General features: G+C 49.7%; 3 protein-coding genes and 1 pseudogene across 5 annotated transcripts; 2 read left to right on the top strand and 2 right to left on the bottom strand.

The window, feature by feature from the left end:
- Nucleotides 1-83: 83 nt before the first annotated feature.
- On the top strand, nucleotides 84-1,009 carry LOC136524080 (uncharacterized). Its single transcript, XM_066517559.1, has one exon. The coding sequence runs from the start codon at nucleotides 161-163 to the stop codon at nucleotides 1,007-1,009; it is 849 nt and encodes a 282-aa protein (XP_066373656.1). The 5' UTR covers nucleotides 84-160.
- Nucleotides 1,010-2,389: 1,380 nt separating this feature from the next.
- LOC136524070 (protein ROOT PRIMORDIUM DEFECTIVE 1-like) lies at nucleotides 2,390-3,530 on the bottom strand (annotated as a pseudogene).
- Nucleotides 3,531-6,612: 3,082 nt separating this feature from the next.
- Nucleotides 6,613-13,885, top strand: LOC136524053 (probable methyltransferase PMT18). 3 transcript variants are annotated; one of them, XM_066517543.1, is made up of 7 exons: nucleotides 6,613-6,816; nucleotides 9,145-9,315; nucleotides 10,241-10,959; nucleotides 11,033-11,243; nucleotides 11,356-11,653; nucleotides 11,738-12,202; nucleotides 12,811-13,885. In XM_066517543.1, the coding sequence occupies exons 3-7, from the start codon at nucleotides 10,246-10,248 to the stop codon at nucleotides 13,034-13,036; spliced, it is 1,914 nt and encodes a 637-aa protein (XP_066373640.1). In that variant the 5' UTR covers nucleotides 6,613-6,816; nucleotides 9,145-9,315; nucleotides 10,241-10,245; the 3' UTR covers nucleotides 13,037-13,885. The 3 variants fall into 3 exon arrangements, with proteins under 3 accessions (XP_066373640.1, XP_066373643.1, XP_066373635.1); XM_066517546.1 differs by lacking the exon at nucleotides 9,145-9,315; XM_066517538.1 differs by lacking the exon at nucleotides 6,613-6,816 and having other exon boundaries at nucleotides 8,889-9,315.
- A 2,740-nt stretch (nucleotides 13,886-16,625) lies between these two features.
- Nucleotides 16,626-17,707, bottom strand: LOC136524089 (auxin-responsive protein SAUR32-like). The gene has a single exon (XM_066517565.1). It carries the CDS (start codon nucleotides 17,392-17,394, stop codon nucleotides 17,002-17,004), a length of 393 nt encoding a protein of 130 aa, XP_066373662.1. The 5' UTR covers nucleotides 17,395-17,707; the 3' UTR covers nucleotides 16,626-17,001.
- Nucleotides 17,708-18,378: the final 671 nt, after the last annotated feature.

Below are 18,378 nucleotides of genomic sequence, written 5' to 3'. Positions count from 1 at the left end.
GGCCGGCGCCAACCCGCCTCCTGTGAATCCGACCATTTCTTTGCCGCAACTTGCAACCACCGCCTCCGCCCCCGGCCGTCCAATATATGCCCCCGTCCTTTTCCCGGACGTTCCACTCACGATCACATCAGGAAAGCAAGCACCCAACCCGGAAGTCAGAATGCACTTGACGCTCAGCCCTGCGAGGACGACGACGAGGAAGGCGGCCGCGGCGCCGACCGCGGCGGTGCACGCGCGGTCCGCGAGCGAGCCGTGCCACCCCGCGCTCGCGCGCCTCCACGGCACCGTCCGCGCGCTCAGGGCGTGGTCCAGGTCCAGCTGCGGAGCCTCCTCCTCCTCCGGGTCCGGGCACGGCCTCGCGCTCCTGGAGACAGTCCTGGCCGCGCTCGGCGACCTGCTCGCCACGCCGCGGGCCGCGGCGGCGCTCCACGACCCCGCCGACGACGACGACAAGGTCCTCGACGGCCTCCTCGTGCTCGCGGACGCGTACGGCACGTTCGAGTCGGCGCTGCTCGCGGAGAAGCAGACCCTGGCGGACGCGCAGGCCGGCGCCCGACGCGGGGACGGCGCGGTGGTCACCGCGTCGGTGCGCGCGCACAAGCGGACCGAGAAGGAGCTGCACCACCTCGCCGCCGCGATGCGGCACGCCTCGAGGCGCGCGGCGCCGGTGCCCAGCTCGGCGGACGCCACGGACACTGATGTGGTTGGCGCGGTGGCGGAGGCGGCCGTGGCCGCGGCGGAGGCCTCGGCGGTCGTCTTCTCCGGGTGCGCGGCCATGTCGCCGGACGTGTCGGCCATGGTACGAACGGTGCCTTCGCACAGGTGGCTGCCGAGGCTGGGCGTCGCGCCAGGGGCCAGGAAAGTAGCGCCGGAGATGGCGCCAGCGGCATTGCAAAGGCTGGAGGAGCTAGAGGACCGCATTGCCGAGCTGGAGAGCGAGAGCGAGAAGGTGTTCAGGAGGCTGCTGCAGGCTAGAGTTCTGCTCCTCAACATCCATGACCCCTTGTAATTCCACGACTGTGTTTTAGTCGAGATTTCAGAGGATCAAATTAGGAATGTGCAGATTAGTATCAGTTGGGCAGATATGTCACTCTTCGCTTCTTGCGCAGAATCGTCTCCTTCCGCTCAAATGGTTAGTGGTATTTGATCAACAACGAACAAAACATTTCACATTTTAGGCATAGTATAACACTTAGACCCATGCGCATCTTGCAAAAAGAAACGGAATGAGTATGGGGGCACTGGTAAATCTGGAGCCAGTCTCCAAAGACAACATGCTGATAACTGGAAGAACATAAACTATTTTTAAGTTATTACAACAATGGTTGTAACCGCATTTTTGTCCTCCAAAATGAACACTCAACCAATTACAGGGAAGAAAAGACAACTGAAGTGATGTGTTCAAGATACAACTGCAGCGAGGCAGACGGTAACCACCAATCTTCAGCACAGAGATTGGCTGGTACATTTGCTGGACACAAAATTGTTAGCTATGGAGAAACAGCTAGCAACACCCCAGCACCTTTTATATCAGCATTACACTACCTATATTTGCCTATCAGAAGGTGCCCGACTAAAGCATATGCCCGACTGTCTCTCCATTAGCGATAATATATGGTTATTCAACCATCATCTCTTCATGATATTTGAACATCAGGTATTAGTCTTGTGATGCCAACTAGCAGAAAACCTTGCGATTCATAGGCGTTCAATGTTCCCACATCAGAGTAGGCTTAACTGTTGAAAGGATAAACTTATATTGCACAAATAAGGAACTCAAAGCTGAAGTAGCAATGTAGGTGCCTGAAGTCGTCCAACAACATGAAGCATGTTTGCACATCTTGCTGGCACAGTTGAAGCTAAGAATGTTGCAAAAATGATCAGAGTTGCAAAAATTGCTGAAGAATGCCTGACTCTTCAATTCAGGCAATGCTACCAACCAGGCACCGTCATGGTTGTACCTCAGCCAATAGCCGCCAAACCAAAGTGAAGAACTAGAGCACTCTCATGAATCCCAACAAAATTACCTGGAATTAAGCAACCCTTGCATCACGAAAAAAATAATCTGACCAGAGAACTGAAAAGAACCGAATTTCAAAGGTTCAACCTTTCCTCATGAATCTTGACCTACCAACAGGATAGTGCACAGTTGAAACGTGACTTTTGAGTTCCAGGCTTCAAATGCCACAACTATGTCCACGGCACCAGCTCTATCAACCAACCATGCCATACTCTGAAAATCCATGCACCTTCTCACTTGCTTATCTCCAGCACACAAACCTCCTGCCCGTGGCACCATCAATCCATTCTCCATCAGAAGTGCGCCAAGCACCATTGAACATGGCTTACTGACAAGATTTCCCATGAAGTTGACAACATCCTTCTACTGTTACTTCTCCGATACATCCAACAAGCAATCCTCATGCTCAACAAAATTATCACCACTCTCTCTGGCATCAGCAGTGGCACCTGAAGCCATGTTGGTACTTGAATTGGCATTCCCAAGACCACGTCGATGCAGGAGCATGAGCTCAACGAGTTTGGCCCTTGCCTCAGACACATCATTCGACTCAACAAGCTTTCCACGATCATACATCTCCCTTAAAAACACCGTGTGTCGCTTTCCTTTCGCCGAGAGGTAGAATATCCCGGGGTGATCCAAGAACACGTCCCGGACATTGACCTCGATCCCAAACCACTTCCTGAACTGACTGACTGAACTTCTCCACCTCCACCATCTTCTCCACGGTCAGGCTCAGGAACTCGTGCGCAATCCCTACCGCCCTCTTCTCCATCTTCCTCCTCGCCAACTTCGACACCCTCTTGCTCCCTCCAGCTCTCGGACTGACGACCTGATACGGGCCGGTGTAAGGCAGCAGCTGCCACTCCTTCACCTTTTTCCGATACTCCTTGGTCAGCCTGAACCCCGGCGGAAACTGCAGCTTGAAGGCGTACCTGTCCGGCCGGGTCTTCTCCACCGCCGGGTGAATTCCTCGGTCGCCGGATCGGCGACGAGGTGGAGAATGTGGGTGTTGGGTTCGTCCGGGTTGGGGCCGAGACGGAAGAGGTGCGGGTGCCCCTCGACGACGGAGTCCTCGAAGTCGTCGGGGAGGGAGAGCTCGCGCCAGACGCGGAAGACGGCGCGGAGGGGCAGGGAGCGGGTGACCGACATCGCGAGGAGGCGATGGAGCGTCCGCGCCGCGTCGGCGGGGGAGCTGGCGACGGCGAGGAGGCCCGCGGCGGCGGCGGTCAGGGAGAGGGAGAGCGGGAGCGGGGCGCGGAGGTCGAACACGCGCGGGAAGAGGCGGAGGAAGTGCGGGCCGCGGCGGTGGAGGCGGAGCGGCAGGCGGCGCGCGAGGTTGGGCAGCGAGAGCGGCTCGGGGCAGGCCCGCAGCGCGTCGATCAGCGGCGACGCCGCGACGAGGGGCAGGTGCGCCGTCGCGAGCCGCTCGAAGGTGTGGTCCAGGCGCCGCGGTGGTCTTGCCCCGCGCCAGCAGCAGCCGCGCCGCCACCCGCAGCGGCAACGGCATGGGGACGCCCCGCGTCGGCGCGTCGGGCTCCGGCCGGACAGGCGCGGCTGGAGCCGTGCCCTTGCGGCACAGCCACACAGGGCTGATGGGCCGATCTGCAGGTACGATCTGGACCGTTGGGCTGAATGGTCTCAGGATGTGAAGATGCAGCGGCCTGCCAGGCCTTAAGGGTTTCGGTGTGGAGTCCACAATATTTTCCGCCGAGGTAGATTCGACGCCAACGAAATTTCAAACGATCGCCGGAAACTGTTTTTTCTACAGGCGCCGGAAACCTCTCGGCTGCTGTTGCGTGGATCATCTACTCCGGTCTCCTCGTCGTCGTCCTCTTCGAGTTCTGCAGTTGAGCACCTAATCAGGTGAGAGTTGCATACGCGGTTGATTTTCAGTTTATTTTATTTATATTGTCTGAATGGCGCTTCGCATTGCGTGGGAAGTGGGTTGAAGATCGGTGACCGAGGTCCGAGGGACTCCGATCCCGTTCCATCTTTCGTTTTGAAACGAGACTACGAGAGGGGGGGCTTGTGCTCGAGGAACCCTCATCAGGAAGGAAGGCTGATGCGGATTCCAAAAGGAGTGATGCGCCATTGCGTGTGTTCACTTATACCCGCTTTTTCTGGAGATTCCATCCATAGCATTCTCTTTCCTTTTTCCGTGGTTTTATTTCGTTGATAAAGAAAAAATGTGTTTCTATCATGCTTAAAAAAAATTGTCTACATAGAAAGAACCAGGATATGTCTTACTGTGTTCTGCAGATTTTCTAACTGTGCCGTCAAATGTGAAATAATGCACACCTGAATGTCTATCAGCTTTGCTACTATAGTTCTCCTCGAAACAGTTATTTTCTTGATGAACTATAGAAACAAGCACCATGTTCGCTTGTTGGTTTCAACCAGCCCAAACCAGCCAACCAACAGTGTTTTCCTCTCACATAAAACCAGCACCAACCAGCAGAAACCAGCCCAGAAACCAACCAGCGAACAGGCCGAAGATTGAAATCAGAAAAACTGAGACCACTCTAGCAGGAAATATACCTTTTTTCACCGAGAAGAAAATAGACACCCAAATTTGAGTTAGAGAGGGCTAGGTTGAAGAGGCTCAAACCTTAGTCGTTGGGTATATTCGTATGAGTATGACCACTGTCGGTGTTTCGAGTAAACATCAACTAGTAAATTTGTATTTGTTGCGTGTTGGACTCGGATGGTGTGCTAAGACACAAGGTTTATACTGGTTCGGGCAGAATGTCCCTACGTCCAGTCTGCTGCTGTTGCTCGTGTTATTAGCACTAAAAAATTCATAGTAGGGGTACAAACGGTCAAGAGAGGGACAAGTCCTAAGTCTCTGATGAAAAGTTTGAAAGGGCGCTGAGAGCTCAGTTGCTGCTCAGCTATGTGTTATGTGATGCGTGGTGTGTTGAATTGATTCATCCCTTTAGTAGGGTGTCCTGCCCTCCCTTTTATAGATCAAGGGGGAGCAAGGATTACAGATGGGAGAAAAAGAAAAAACCAGAGGCAGAGAAAGTCCTTCGAAGGTGCCGGGTCTTTCTTCTCCTTTGAGCTTGCCCTGCTAACATGGCAGACGGTGTCAGGGATGGCACATTCGCTGATCCTGATAGAGTCGTGCTATGGCTTCGTTCGATAAGTGGTTATGTCCCATCCCACTCCGACGGGCGGCGCGGCACACTAGGGTACCGAGCCGCGGCCCTATGGGGAGCCGACGGCGTAGAGGCCTCACGTTCGTACTGTAGATGACATGATTTTCCTTCTTGGACCGTAGCGATTGTCGTATGTTTTCGTCAGGATTCGTGTCCGAGGGCAAATGCTGGGGCCCATAACATTGTAGGATAAATGTCGGCGCCCGCAACACTGTTGGGGCTCTGACATGCTTGGGAGGGCTTAAAGCGTCTGTCTGGTCATATCTTGATGGTACTTCCCTGCAGGCGTGCAGGTTATGGTCCTCGGTATTACGGTTGACTTGAGTGTCCCGCCTTATCTGCACGTATAGTTATGTAGGAGTAGCGCATAGACGTCGAGCGAGGCGGAGTCTGCCCTCGGACGTCGGACGAGGCGGAGTCTGCCCTGGACGTCGGGCGAGGCGGAGCCTAGCCCTCGGACGTCGGGCGAGGCGGAGTCTGCCCTGGACGTCGGGCGAGGTAGAGCCTAGCCCTCGGACGTCGGGCGAGGCGGAGTCTGCCTTAGACGTCGGGCGAGCCGGAGCAGCCCTCGGACGTCGGGCGAGCCGGAGCCAGCCCTCGGACGTCGGGCGAGGCGGAGCTAGCCCTCGGACGTTGGGCGAGGCGGAGTCCAGCCCTCCGACGTCGGGCGAGGCGGAGTCCAGCCCTCGGGGGTCGGGCGAGGCGGAGTCCAGCCCTCAGGAGTCGGGCGAGGCGGAGCCAATCTTCAGTCGTCTGGGCAAGAAATGTAGTTGCGTTCTTGTCTATTCGAAACCATCAATGTTTGATGGTTATTAACTCCTCTCTGGGTATCCCAGTATTAGGTCCCGACAACCCCACCTCCCATCCAACTAGGCTCACTTTCTAAAAGTGAATTCAGGAATTAGCTATATATAGACAAGGATGCAAGGAACCATCAGCCTGTTCGGGAGGCCGTATCGTATCGTGGATTATTTACTGCTGGCTGGTTTGGTGTGAGAGAAAAACACTGTTTCCGGCTGAAAATTTACGATCGTTTACGAGCAAGCGAACAGGCTGATCATATCATTCATTATTTGCCGGTGAAATCCTTTGCAAAATATCGGGCCAAGTAGGTAGGCCACGCCATGAACATGAGCCATCAGAGGTTGTGGTCCCTGCATTTTATTGCACCGACACTGTCCAAGCTTGCCATCAGCCCATCACAAAACTGTATTTTTTTTCCTTCCACATGAGTTTTTCTATTTTTCAAGTCAAAAGGAAAAGCAGAAAATGCTGGGAGCAAATGGAGGCCCTACAATCTCTCCCCATAACCCTCTGTGGTGCCCTTTCGCCATTGACCAAATCCTGTCCACCCTCCAATTCTCCATGCAGGCAAAGAACAAGGGGGGTGAACATCCCCTGCGCCAGTGCGTGACGAGGAGATAAAAAAAGGCAACAGCTCAAAAGGAGAGCCTTTTGGTTTTACCCTGCTTCTACTGCAAGCAACCATCATGGGCGGGCAAAGCTGCCCAGATCAATGATGTAGTGGGCGATACTCAGAGAGGGCAGAGCAAATTTGCTACGGTGACAAGGGAATACTGGGACACATATACATCGTTACAAGGGAATACTGGGACACATATACATCGTTATAAGGTGGGTAATTCCAAGATTTACTGCAGCTCTCGCGTGGTTAAATTCGTTGGGTTCATGTTTTTATTAATTCTTGGAATTGTGTTAAGGCTTTCTGTCTGCCATTGAAAATTGTTCTGTCCCCTTCCAATGTAGTCGGTTAAAAGATTATTGGCGACATTGTCTTGAAAAAAGATATCATTTTCCTGATCCTAATGAAGGTAGATACAATGTCCTAAACAAGTTGTTCAGCATTGTGCTCTCGGAGCAAAGCACCAAAAATCCTCTGCATGGAAATGGCAGCTGATTGGTGTTTGTTGCCTAAAGAGCCAAACAAGAAAATAAAAAGTAGGCTCTTGAAATGTCAAAGTGTAAGGTTCATAAACCCGGGATCCCTTATGGACCGGCTTCCCAGCAAAGGCTCGGCCCAGCATACGATATTGCGAACGACACGTAACTCCTGGGCCGGCCCAGAAAACCTAAACGACAGGTTGGAAGGGCAATCCAAATCTCCAACCGGAAGGTCTGGCCGAGGAGGAACGGCGCCCGCTTCCGACTCCGGCTCGCCTCTCCGACCGGAAGAAGAACAACGCTCGCTTCTGACTCCAGCCCGCCTCCGGACGGCCTCTCCGACCGAAAGGTCTGACCAAAACACTACTTTCGACTCCGACCAGGAATGCGCCGAACCCCTGCTTACAGCTTCTCTCCGACTGGCGCAATCAGAGCCGACTAGGACCAACCGATCGGGGACGCCCGCTCGGTAAGGACCAGGAAACGGACGAAAAAAGTAAGGCAGGGCACTTAAGTCAACCGTAATACCAAGGACCGTACCCTGTATACCTGCCGGACAGTACCTGCAACCTTCCTGGAATGACAGAACCCAAGCAGTGTTGTAGACGTCGACATTTTCCCTACAGTGTTGTGGGCGTCATCAACTCTCATACCAGACAAACACGGTAAGGCTCCCCCCACACGCCTCTAGGCATCAACAATGTGGGCGCCGACATTTATCATACCGGACGAACATGGTAAAACCCTCTACATGTCTCTAGGCATCAACAGTATGACAGGCACCAACGTTTGTCATATCAGAAGAAGATGACGCAACCTCCCACATGCATCTGACATTAAACAGTATCGTGGGCGCCTACCATCATTTTGTACCACCACCGTGGGCAACAAGACTTAATAGCATACGTATTCACTCCCTCTTACTTGTAAGGCCATCCCCTCCATCTATAAAAGGGGATGCGTTCTCTCCCAACACGAGAGATCCCTCAGTTCATTTACATTGATTCATCCTCTGTAACCTTAGACACTCTAAAGTTATACAGAGCACACACTCGAACACTTAGCCCGTAACGGAGCTCTCTGTCACTCTCGGCCCTTCAGACCAGAGTCCGATCGGACCTCTTGTACCTTCATCTTTCTCTCTTCCGTTTGTAACCCCACAGCAAACTTCGAACACCTAGGCTCAGAAATAAAGTCACCGATCGACTCAAACTGGACGTAGGGCACGTTGACTGAACTAGTAAAAATCCTATGTTATTGAGTGCTAGGTCATCTTCGATCACACCATACAACAAAACTACACATATTTTCGTGTTAGCCCTTGTTTAGTTGCTACCCAATTTCCAAAAAGTTGCTACAGTATCTGTCACATCGAATGTTTGCGGTCTATGTATGGAGCATTAAATGTAGACGAAAAGAAAAACTAATTGCACAGTTTGGTGGAAAATTGCGAGACGAACGTTTTAAGCCTAATTAGTCAATGTTTGGACACTATTTATCAAATAAAAACGAATGTGCTACAGTAGACCCAAAATCCAAATTTCGCGAACTAAACAAGGGCTTAATTACTTTTTGCACCGACACACAGATCGTTGAGAAACTATGTCAGAAATTTAGAGCACATCTCTCGTCATTGTCAATGCATACAGTCCAAGGATAGAAACGTCACATTCGCGCAAGAGGCCTATTTCTTCTCGCAAATCATCTTCCTCGGACGATCCACTGCGCTGGCTGGGGTCTCCACAGGCAGGCATTGCTCCAACGCCATTACCACGTGAGCAAGGACAGGGCATGGTCTCGCCTCGCCCTCGGTGGCTCCCCGCTTTTTCCTTCCCACCAATTCCACCCTATTTTTATGCTGATGTCGGCCTCATCTTTCCGGGTGTGGCCTCCATTCACACCCCGCTTTCTTTATTTATTGAAGGGAGGACAGGGTTAGCTGCGGCGCTGCTGACATGTGGGCGTGTTCGGCATCACGCCACCACTTCACTCCCCCCTAGTCCCTCACCACTGGCTCTTCTCAGTGCCTGCCTCACTAACCTCACCATTGCTGAAGTGCAGAGCTCGCATAAATAGGCAGGACCCGTGGTGCTACTCTCCTGTCCCCTTCCGGCCTTTCCCCCCTCCAGTGCTCTGCCTTCCTGAGCTGGCTTGGGGGGGTATTCTGCCTCTTCTTCGTCGTCTTGGCGTCCTCCAGTGCTCTGCCTTCCTGAGCTGGCTTCTTGTTCGCAGGTCAGGTTCCTCCGCTGATTTCGTTTCGTGCGCTTTGTTTCTTGGAGGGGATGGATCTATATGGAAATGCAACGGCCCCCGCTGAGGGGCATTGATGGGGTCTGCTTCCCATTTCGTTAAATTTTTGGATTCATGGGCATGGGCTGGTGCTTAGCTGCCATTGTCGTGTGGCTTCTGATTTGCCGTTTGCTGGGGATCTTTACTGTTTAGCATCCTTTGCCCTTTATGCTAGAAGGACATACTTGCCTTCAGCAAGAAGCATAAGTCTGCTGATTTTATTTGAGGCGTGCTGTGTGCATACGATTCTGCACAGTTTTCTCCTCTCGGGCGAAGCAAAACCTTTTGGAGATTTTATCACGGTCTGAGGTTCTTATTGTTAATCTTTTTCTCTGGCTGCTTCTTGTAACTTGTTTTTATGGGTTAGGTTGGTAATTGGTGCCTCTTTAATTTTGGGCAAACATAAATTCAGGTGTTGTTCAGAAATCAGATCAAGCATATCTGCTATCTCCATCTCCGTTCACTTTCTGAATTTTGTTGTTCTAATTCTAAGTTCTAAGTCGTAGCTAGCCACAGAAATTTACAGCCAGTGTTCAAACTAGTTAGTTTTGATCTCACCAAACATTACAGTAATTGTCCCCAAAAACCTCACTGAAGCATGGTAAATTACTAAATTTCAAATCTTGATACTTCCTTACATTTCTTTCACTGCTTATAGTAGAATTAGTTTATCTGGCAGTGCAAACCCTATGCCTTCATCTCCAGACTCCAGTGTTCAGTTCAATTGCTCAAATCAAAGACGTGTAGCCTAAATTTGTCAGTTTAACCCCTCTACTCTGAACTCTGTGAGCTGTTCCTAAATTTGGTGCCTTTCTCCATTAGATCAAATTAAATTCTGTTGACACCTCACTGGTTGTTGGAACTGCAGGAGCCATGGCTAAGGACTACCCAGCTTCTCCCAAAGCCCAGCAGCTGCAGGAATCCAAGAAGCAGCGCCTGACATACATCCTCGTTGTAAGCGCGCTGTGCATCGCCTTCTACGTCCTTGGCGCATGGCAGAACACCACGCTTCCAAAGCCCATAGGCAACTCGGCGATCACCCGGGTTGGCTGCGATCCCTCAACTGCCTCCACGACACAGTCCTCTGGCTCTGTGCCGTCGTTTGGGCCAGGCTCCGGCGAGGTGCTTGACTTTGACGCACACCACCGGCTCACCATCAACAACACAGACGGCGATGGGGAACTGCAGCAGTTCCCAGCATGCCCTCTCAACTTCAGTGAGTACACGCCGTGTGAGGACCGTACGCGCGGGCGCCTGTTCGACCGCGCCATGCTAGTGTACCGGGAGCGCCATTGTCCTGGCAAGGACGAGCAGGTCCGATGCCTCATCCCAGCACCGCCTGGGTACAGGACCCCCTTCAAGTGGCCTCATAGCAGGGACTACGCCTATTTCAACAACATCCCCCACAAGGAGCTCAGCATTGAGAAAGCAGTGCAGAACTGGATCCAGGTTGAGGGCGACAAGTTCAAGTTCCCTGGTGGTGGCACTATGTTCCCGCATGGTGCTGATGCCTACATAGATGATATCGATAAGCTCATCTCATTATCGGATGGGAAGATCAGGACGGCTGTTGACACAGGTTGTGGGGTAAGTAGAAGAATGCCTTGGGTTTATGTTCTAGTTGTGCGTTGTGATGGTGCTGATGCTTTTGTTGTTGAAGGTTGCTAGTTGGGGAGCTTACTTGCTGAAGAGGAACATCATTGCCATGTCATTTGCGCCAAGAGACACGCACGAAGCTCAGGTGCAATTCGCACTGGAAAGAGGTGTCCCTGCCATCATTGGTGTGATGGGGAAGCACCGGTTGCCTTACCCATCTAGGGCATTTGATATGGCACATTGCTCTCGCTGTCTGATTCCTTGGCATGCACATGGTGAGTACTTCATACCTCTGCCATTTGATCCACTGTGTATCTTTTCTACTTTTCAAGTTGTCCTTGGGTAGAAAACGAACTGATTTAGTGGATGTTCTCAAATTTCCTTTAGATGGACTATATCTTGCTGAAGTCGATAGGATTCTAAGTCCAGGAGGATATTGGATTCTCTCGGGTCCTCCAATCAACTGGAAGACGCACCACGCGGGGTGGGAGAGGACAAAGGACGACCTCAAGCAAGAGCAAGACAAGATTGAGGATGTTGCGAGGAGCCTTTGCTGGAACAAGGTGGTTGAGAAGAGGGATCTCTCCATCTGGCAGAAGCCTAAGAACCACCTTGAGTGTGCCAACATTAAGAAGACATATAAGATAACCCATATCTGCAAGAGTGACAATCCTGATGCTGCTTGGTATAAAACCACTGAACCAATAAAAATAGGTGTGATGATCCATTTAGTTGTCTATTACTTATTCCTTTAGCGTTCCATATACAGGTACAGACAGATGGAAGCCTGTGTTACTCCATTGCCTGAAGTAAGCAACCAGGGAGAAGTGGCGGGAGGAGCAGTGGAGAAATGGCCAGAGAGGGCATTCTTAGTTCCCCCCAGGATTAAAAGGGGCATGATTCCAGGATTGGATGCAAAGAAGTTTGATGAGGACAAGAAGTTGTGGGAGAAGAGGGTGGCATACTACAAGCGCACCATACCCATAGCAGAGAATAGATACAGAAATGTGATGGACATGAACGCAAACATGGGTGGGTTTGCTGCTTCTTTAGTGAAGTACCCTATGTGGGTGATGAATGTCGTCCCTGTTAACTCTGACCGGGACACCCTTGGGGCAATATACGAGCGAGGGTTCATTGGCACATACCAGGACTGGTGTGAAGCTTTCTCAACGTATCCAAGAACCTATGACCTCTTGCATGCTGACAATTTGTTTAGCATCTACCAAGACAGGTAAGGAAATTCTGCACTTCACTCTTTATTTTAGCCATGTTCATGACATTACTGTTTGCTATCTTCTTGTTACCATTTTTTTTTGGCCATCATTTTGTCAGCCTTGAAAATCATAATCAATTGATAGTTCGCTTTAGCCTTTTAAGGAAGACATCTGCTTACTTTTATCAAAATATTTTTTTAGTGGTTTATGATTATGAGAAGATATTTGAGTTTTGTTCGGCACCTTATCATTTTTCTTGACACCAAGTAATTGTGGAGGTTATGCTAGGCATCTCAGTGCAACATGTTCACCTCTAATTAAATGTGAGATAGCCTTCAGCCTTGCCCAGTTGATGACTGCATGTCTGCAGTACAATTTACTGTTAATATTGCCTTTAACACAGGACTCTAGTTTAACTGTTGTCCTGGTATGTTTTCTGACATATTTGTTATACTTCTACCACTGCCCCTACTCTTATGTCTTCTGAAACCGACCTTGGTTATTCACAAGAGCTCCTCTGTCAGCAAGTGTGGGAGCATTGTTTCAGCTCTGAAATATCCATAATATATGGCATTTTTTTACAATATACAGGCCATCATGATGTGTTTTCTGCTAAACTTTTCAGGTGCGATATAACCGACATCCTCTTGGAGATGGATAGGATATTAAGGCCCGAGGGCACAGCTATCATCCGTGACACAGTTGACGTGCTCACGAAAGTCCAGGCGATAACCAAGCGGATGCGGTGGGAAAGCCGCATCATGGACCACGAGGATGGCCCCTTCAACCCAGAGAAGGTCCTCATGGCGGTTAAGACGTACTGGACTGCCAAAGCAGAGGAGGAGCATTAGCACACAGGCAACACAGCTCACTGAAAGCCTGAACCAGGCTTGTTCTACCAGTTGCCAGTTGCAAGGATGGGCATCAGGGTTTTGCCATCTCAGTGTAGTATGGGACCGCTTGGTCACGTGTTCCTTTCACCTTTCTCCAATTCTTTGTAGCTACAATCATAGTTCTTAAGGCGTCGCCTAGGCGTCGCCTAGGCGACGCCTAGGCGTCCAGGCGACCCCCAAGCGCCTTGCAAAATGCTCGCCTAGGCGTCTAAGGCGGGCGCCTAGGCGTCTGGGCGGTGGCACATTGTCATGCCTCGCCTTTACGCCTTAAGAACTATGGCTACAATCAGATGAGAAGTTCAGGGAGGGGGTTTGAGGGGGTGATTTGGACCTCTAGTTGATACAGGAAAAACGGTTTTGTAGCAGGGGAAGAATTCGCTGGTCTTGCATAGGTTCCTGGCCCTGTTCCACGAGGGGTTTGAGGTAGGTTTTAGTTTGTAATATGGTGGCACCGAGCAGGCAGTGTTACCGTATATTGGGGTGACACTAGATAGTAATAGGTATTTATTCAGTTTTCCTGTGAACACTGAAGTGCTTGAAAATTGAAATTAAAGGTTCATTTCTCATGCAACCAGATTCCGGCATGATAGTAGCAGTCGATGGTCGCTACTGTGGCTTTCACTTGACAGATTGAAGGTTGTTCATTTTACCATCTTCCAGCCTGAAGTCTGAACCCCCGTAGCAGAAGACAACAATATGGGTACTAGCTTATTGCTTCCTTGGCTTGGCCCATGAACATGTTCAGCTGGGTCTTCTTTGTACAGTTTCGCCTATACTACAGAACTCGTCAACAGGCAACAGCCCAAGAGGATTGACGAAATGCTTGGTGCTACGTATTTTCAGTGTCATAATAATAAAGAAATGTCAAAACATAAAGCATACAAACTCGATCACTTGACTCATCTCCTGCCTCCAACTCTTCAAGGCTTTCGGCGCACTACGCGAGCAATTGAACATTTAATTTAGAGTCCAAGACCTGCCTTTTTTAATAAAAAAACATAATGATTCTTTGTCCTTTTCTTTTCTTTTCTTTTCTTTTCTTTTGGCTTAGTGTGCTTGCATGCGTCTTTATTCTTCATCCGCTTTACTAAAGCTCTGGCTTTCCTAATCGTGAAATTTCTTACTATATGCCAAAGTTAAAAGCTAATGATTGTCATTATGCCTTGACGCCGTCCGCTCTTGAAATATACGGCTAACAGACCCAACTTGTTTGTCTTTGTTGGCCAATTTCATGCCGACAAGTCAAAGAAGAAAATTGCCAAAACTCTGCGGTGTTTTTAGCAGTCTACTGCCGAGTAAGGCAGTATGAGCTTTCAAGCAAAAACAACATGTAGAATCTAGAAGCCTCCTAACATACACAACTATTTGGAGTTTCAGACGAACAAAGGGCCGCACTCGTGATGCAACCTTTTAATAGTAGGTATGTTGGTGTTGTCTTATAGTCAAATTCGTGTGTTGACACGTAACCCTAAGACGATTTAATAGGCAACTCATAATACCACAATTCTTTAATTTGTGGACTAAAAAATATAAATTAGTGAGTACACAACCTTAAGATGATTTCACAGACAACCCATATAATACCAAAATTCCTCAATTTGTAGATTACAAATATGAATTGGTACGCTATCCCTCTGTCCTAAAAAGAGGGCATGTCTTGTTTTGAACGAGTCAATAATTTTAAATTTAACTAGACTCATCGAAAATAGTACTAACATTTATATTTTCAAATAAGTTTACTTTGAAAATACATTGCATGATTAATTTAGTGATATATATTAATTTTCATAACTATTAGTACCTTTTTATATATTTGATCAAACTCGAGATTAGTTAACTCCTCCAAAAAATGAGATACACACACACTTTTTAGAACGTATGGAGTTTAAATTTGCCTCATAGTATAAAATTTTAGCCTATGAGATGGTTGCTTTTGGAAACAACGGTCTTTTTCTCCTTCACATCATAAAAGATGCTACATAGAACCTTTCAAAAAAAAAAGATGCTACATAGCTCAGAATGAAATGACCTACGAGACCTCAAGTATACATAAGTGTACTCGCCCTAAAATACCATGCTTGGGTTTGGAGAGGTGAGGATTAGATTGAGTCCTTTTCTTTGTCCGAGAAATGAGTTTCGGATCCAATTCCAGTCTTCCTCCAGAGCCCAGAAGAGGACAGTTGAAAAAACAATACTACATCGAATACTCACATGTCCATGGCGGATTAGTGGGAAAAGGCTTGTCAGGTTCTGGGCACTCATTGCGTGCTGGGACTTTAGTTTGCAGCGAGATTTCCGGAAACCTTCTCCTAACACCCAGGTGGACTTGGACTTTCGACTCCACCACCACCACGCCAGCTGCAGTTGATCCAAGACGGACTGACGGAGCTGGTAGGCGTGTGTGGAAGTAGACTTGATTTTTGATCAACCCGGTGCTTCCAACGGCCTCATCCCTCATGCGTACGTCAAACATCAACCACCGCAGCCATCAATAAACGTGCGCGAGGACTTCCGAAGCTAATGGCATGGCATGGCAGATTTGTCCCGGAACCAATTTTCTTTTCTTTTCTTTTTTCATTTTAAGGCTGGTTTGTTTGGTAGGTAGTTCGTGCTTGGTTGAAGGTCATCGGTCATCAGAAGGTTAGGAAGGGGGAGGAACATTTGTGGAGCTGCTCTTTTTTTGTTGAGAAATTTGTGGAGCTGCTTTCATTCAGTAGTTGGGGCCTTTGAATTTAAGGGATCGTTTTGGCATGCTTATCCAATCCTAGCTAGATCAATTAGTACAAACTCTAGGTAGATCAAGCACTACAAAGTCATATTTGTATTGCCTTTTTTTTTATCATCCATATAGTCTAATTCTAGTTGAATCGTATTGTAATGCATGGGAAGAAGAATCCAAGTCTTGCAACACATTTTTTCCTTGTTCTTCACCCAGTTGACTAAATCTGGGGATCAGCAGCAAATGGGATGAGATAGAGAAATAAATACATTGTCAATGTTTTCAAGTACAAAAAAATTGATAGATAAGGTGATAAAAACTGCTTCCATTATGTGCTCATCTTTCGCAAATATATGCCAGTTCGACACGGACATAAGAATGTGTAGTACATGCTCCGGATATCACAGTGGAATATGTTCAAAAGGTGGACAATCGAATAAGGCCCCATTCGCTTCACTAAAAAAACAAACCAAAACACTGTTCCGGCTAATTTGTTGTGAGAGAAAAACACTGTTTCGACTTAAAAAACAAGCTGAAAAAGACGGATTATAAGAAAAGCGAACCTGACCTAAATTGAAAAGGGGCCGTATTATCGAATTTTCCATTAATGTAAACTACTTGTGGATCTTTTGCTAATTATTATGTGGACCTTTGGCATGTTAATTTTGCTCACGAATTTCCTCCGATACTAAACATAATATCCCTCAAAGGCTTGATAGGAAAGCGTCCCTCGAAGGCTTGATAGGAAAGCGAGTCTCGTCTGGCTAGCTCGTCGAATCGGATGCATTAGCGTTAACGCGTTTGTGATGGCCAAAGTTTACACTCGAGAGATGAACAATTATTAATCGCTATATATATTGCAAAAAAAAAGTAGTTTACAGGAACAAAACAGTACTTTTGCAGAGCATAGTTGTATTAGCAAAGTATATATTGACGTACAAGGAAAGGAAAAGAAAAGCTAAGGCTAAAGATGAACATCATCCCCTCTAGATCTTTACACTTGAGATCGACCATCATCACAAATTTTTCGTCATCATCGTCAACACCTAGCTAGATGCATCGTCCTCCCATCCATGTCTCTCGCCACAAAGCTTCAAACCAATCGTATTCTATCGATGAACCCTCACAGAGAAAGCAACGCGAGAGAGAGGGAGGGAGGACGAGCCAAACCAAAAGCTAATTAAAGCAACCGCCTCGACCGTCGTCAGGCGCGGAAGCAGCCGACGAAGCGCGGGAGGTGCCGGTGGATGTGGTGGTGGTGCGCGGCGCCGCTTGCCGCCAGGGCGCCGCCGTCGAGGTCGACGAGGTGCTGGGCGCAGGAGGAGGTGCCGTGGAGGTCCTGGCCGATGAGGTGCTCGACCTGGACGAAGCGGTCGACGCGGCAGGGGATGGCGATGGCGCCCTGGTGGCGGAAGCCGTACTCGCGCTCGGCCTCCTCCAGCAGCGCGCCGAAGAGCGGGTGCTTGAGGTGGCCCAGCGGCACCGCGAACCGGCGCTGCTCCTCCCCCTCCAGGCCCACGCGCACCGTCACGCACCCCTTGGGCGCCACCGCCACCGACGCCGCCGCCGCCATCTGCTGCTGGTGCTTGCCGTGCATGATCGTCGCCAGGCAGGCCAGATCGATCGGCCTAGGAGCTCGGTTGCTCGATTGAATTGAAGAAGAACACGGAGAAGAAGTTAGGGGGCTGGTGGTTAGAGGCAGGAGGAAGAGAAGGGCCAGGGGTCGGAGCTGGAGATGGCGAGGCGGAAGACGGTGAGGGAGGAGTCGCGGAGGGAGGTGGGCACGTTGGACATGGCCTACTCCTCCACTTTGTCTCTTCTCAACGACGACGACGACGGCGATTCGGGTCGGGTCTGCTGCCTTGTGGCTTGTGGAGTCTGCCTGCGAGGAGAGCGAGCTGCGGTGCCGAGCGAGGGGAGGTTGGGAGGCGGAGGGCCGCGGCTTTTATAGCCAGGTGGGGTTGCGGCTGGGGAGGGGCGCGTTGGCTTCGCTTCGGGGGCGGCCTTGGCGATCTCTCCTGGTGGAAGTCGTGGATGGTGGTGTCCGTTTTGGCTTCCGAGTTTTTCTTCTACTATCATGCTGTTAGCTGGTCAGTTTCCGGCGGATAAGTTCGGCTGATGCTGATATGTTATAAAAGAAAAATACTGTACCATAAATGATAAGACCTGGCTGAAACCAACGAATTGTTTTCTCGTTAGGAAACAGTATGGCGCCAAGGAAAAGGTTGACGATCGATCGCGGCTGCCCAACGCCCCCAACGCGTGCATGTTTTTGCCGCCCTTGTTGATCCGTTCGTTTGGGACGTTTCGGAGTTGACTGGGATAGGATGGGAGGTTTCTTTGCTGATGATGATGCCACCCATCTAACAAACTAACGAAATGCCATGGTTCCCTTTCAAGCTCGCGCTCTAGTCAATGCTGCTGTCTCTAGAGCCTCGCTACGACACGATGATGATCAGGTTCACCACGACGAGAGCACCGTGCATGTTTTCAAACTGTTGCCTTGCATGCAGCAGGTCGGTGGACCATGGATGCATGCCTGGCGTACACGTTTGGCATTGTTCATGGATAAGCTACTGTT

The sequence above is a fragment of the Miscanthus floridulus genome, chromosome 2, assembly GCF_019320115.1.
Source record: "Miscanthus floridulus cultivar M001 chromosome 2, ASM1932011v1, whole genome shotgun sequence".
NCBI lineage: Eukaryota > Viridiplantae > Streptophyta > Magnoliopsida > Poales > Poaceae > Miscanthus > Miscanthus floridulus.
The sequence above is the reverse complement of the archived record's forward strand: the minus strand, read 5'-3'. Positions and strand labels throughout refer to the sequence as shown.

Excerpts from the sequence above, each read along its gene's own strand:
- LOC136524080 (XM_066517559.1), top strand. The coding sequence starts at position 161 with ATGCACTTGACGCTCAGCCCTGCGAGGACGACGACGAGGAAGGCGGCC.
- LOC136524053 (XM_066517546.1), top strand. The coding sequence starts at position 10,246 with ATGGCTAAGGACTACCCAGCTTCTCCCAAAGCCCAGCAGCTGCAGGAA. Across the intron at positions 11,244-11,355 it reads GATTCCTTGGCATGCACATG|ATGGACTATATCTTGCTGAA; the intron begins GTGAGTACTTCA and ends AATTTCCTTTAG. Across the intron at positions 12,203-12,810 it reads TTTAGCATCTACCAAGACAG|GTGCGATATAACCGACATCC; the intron begins GTAAGGAAATTC and ends TAAACTTTTCAG.
- LOC136524089 (XM_066517565.1), bottom strand. The coding sequence starts at position 17,394 with ATGCACGGCAAGCACCAGCAGCAGATGGCGGCGGCGGCGTCGGTGGCG.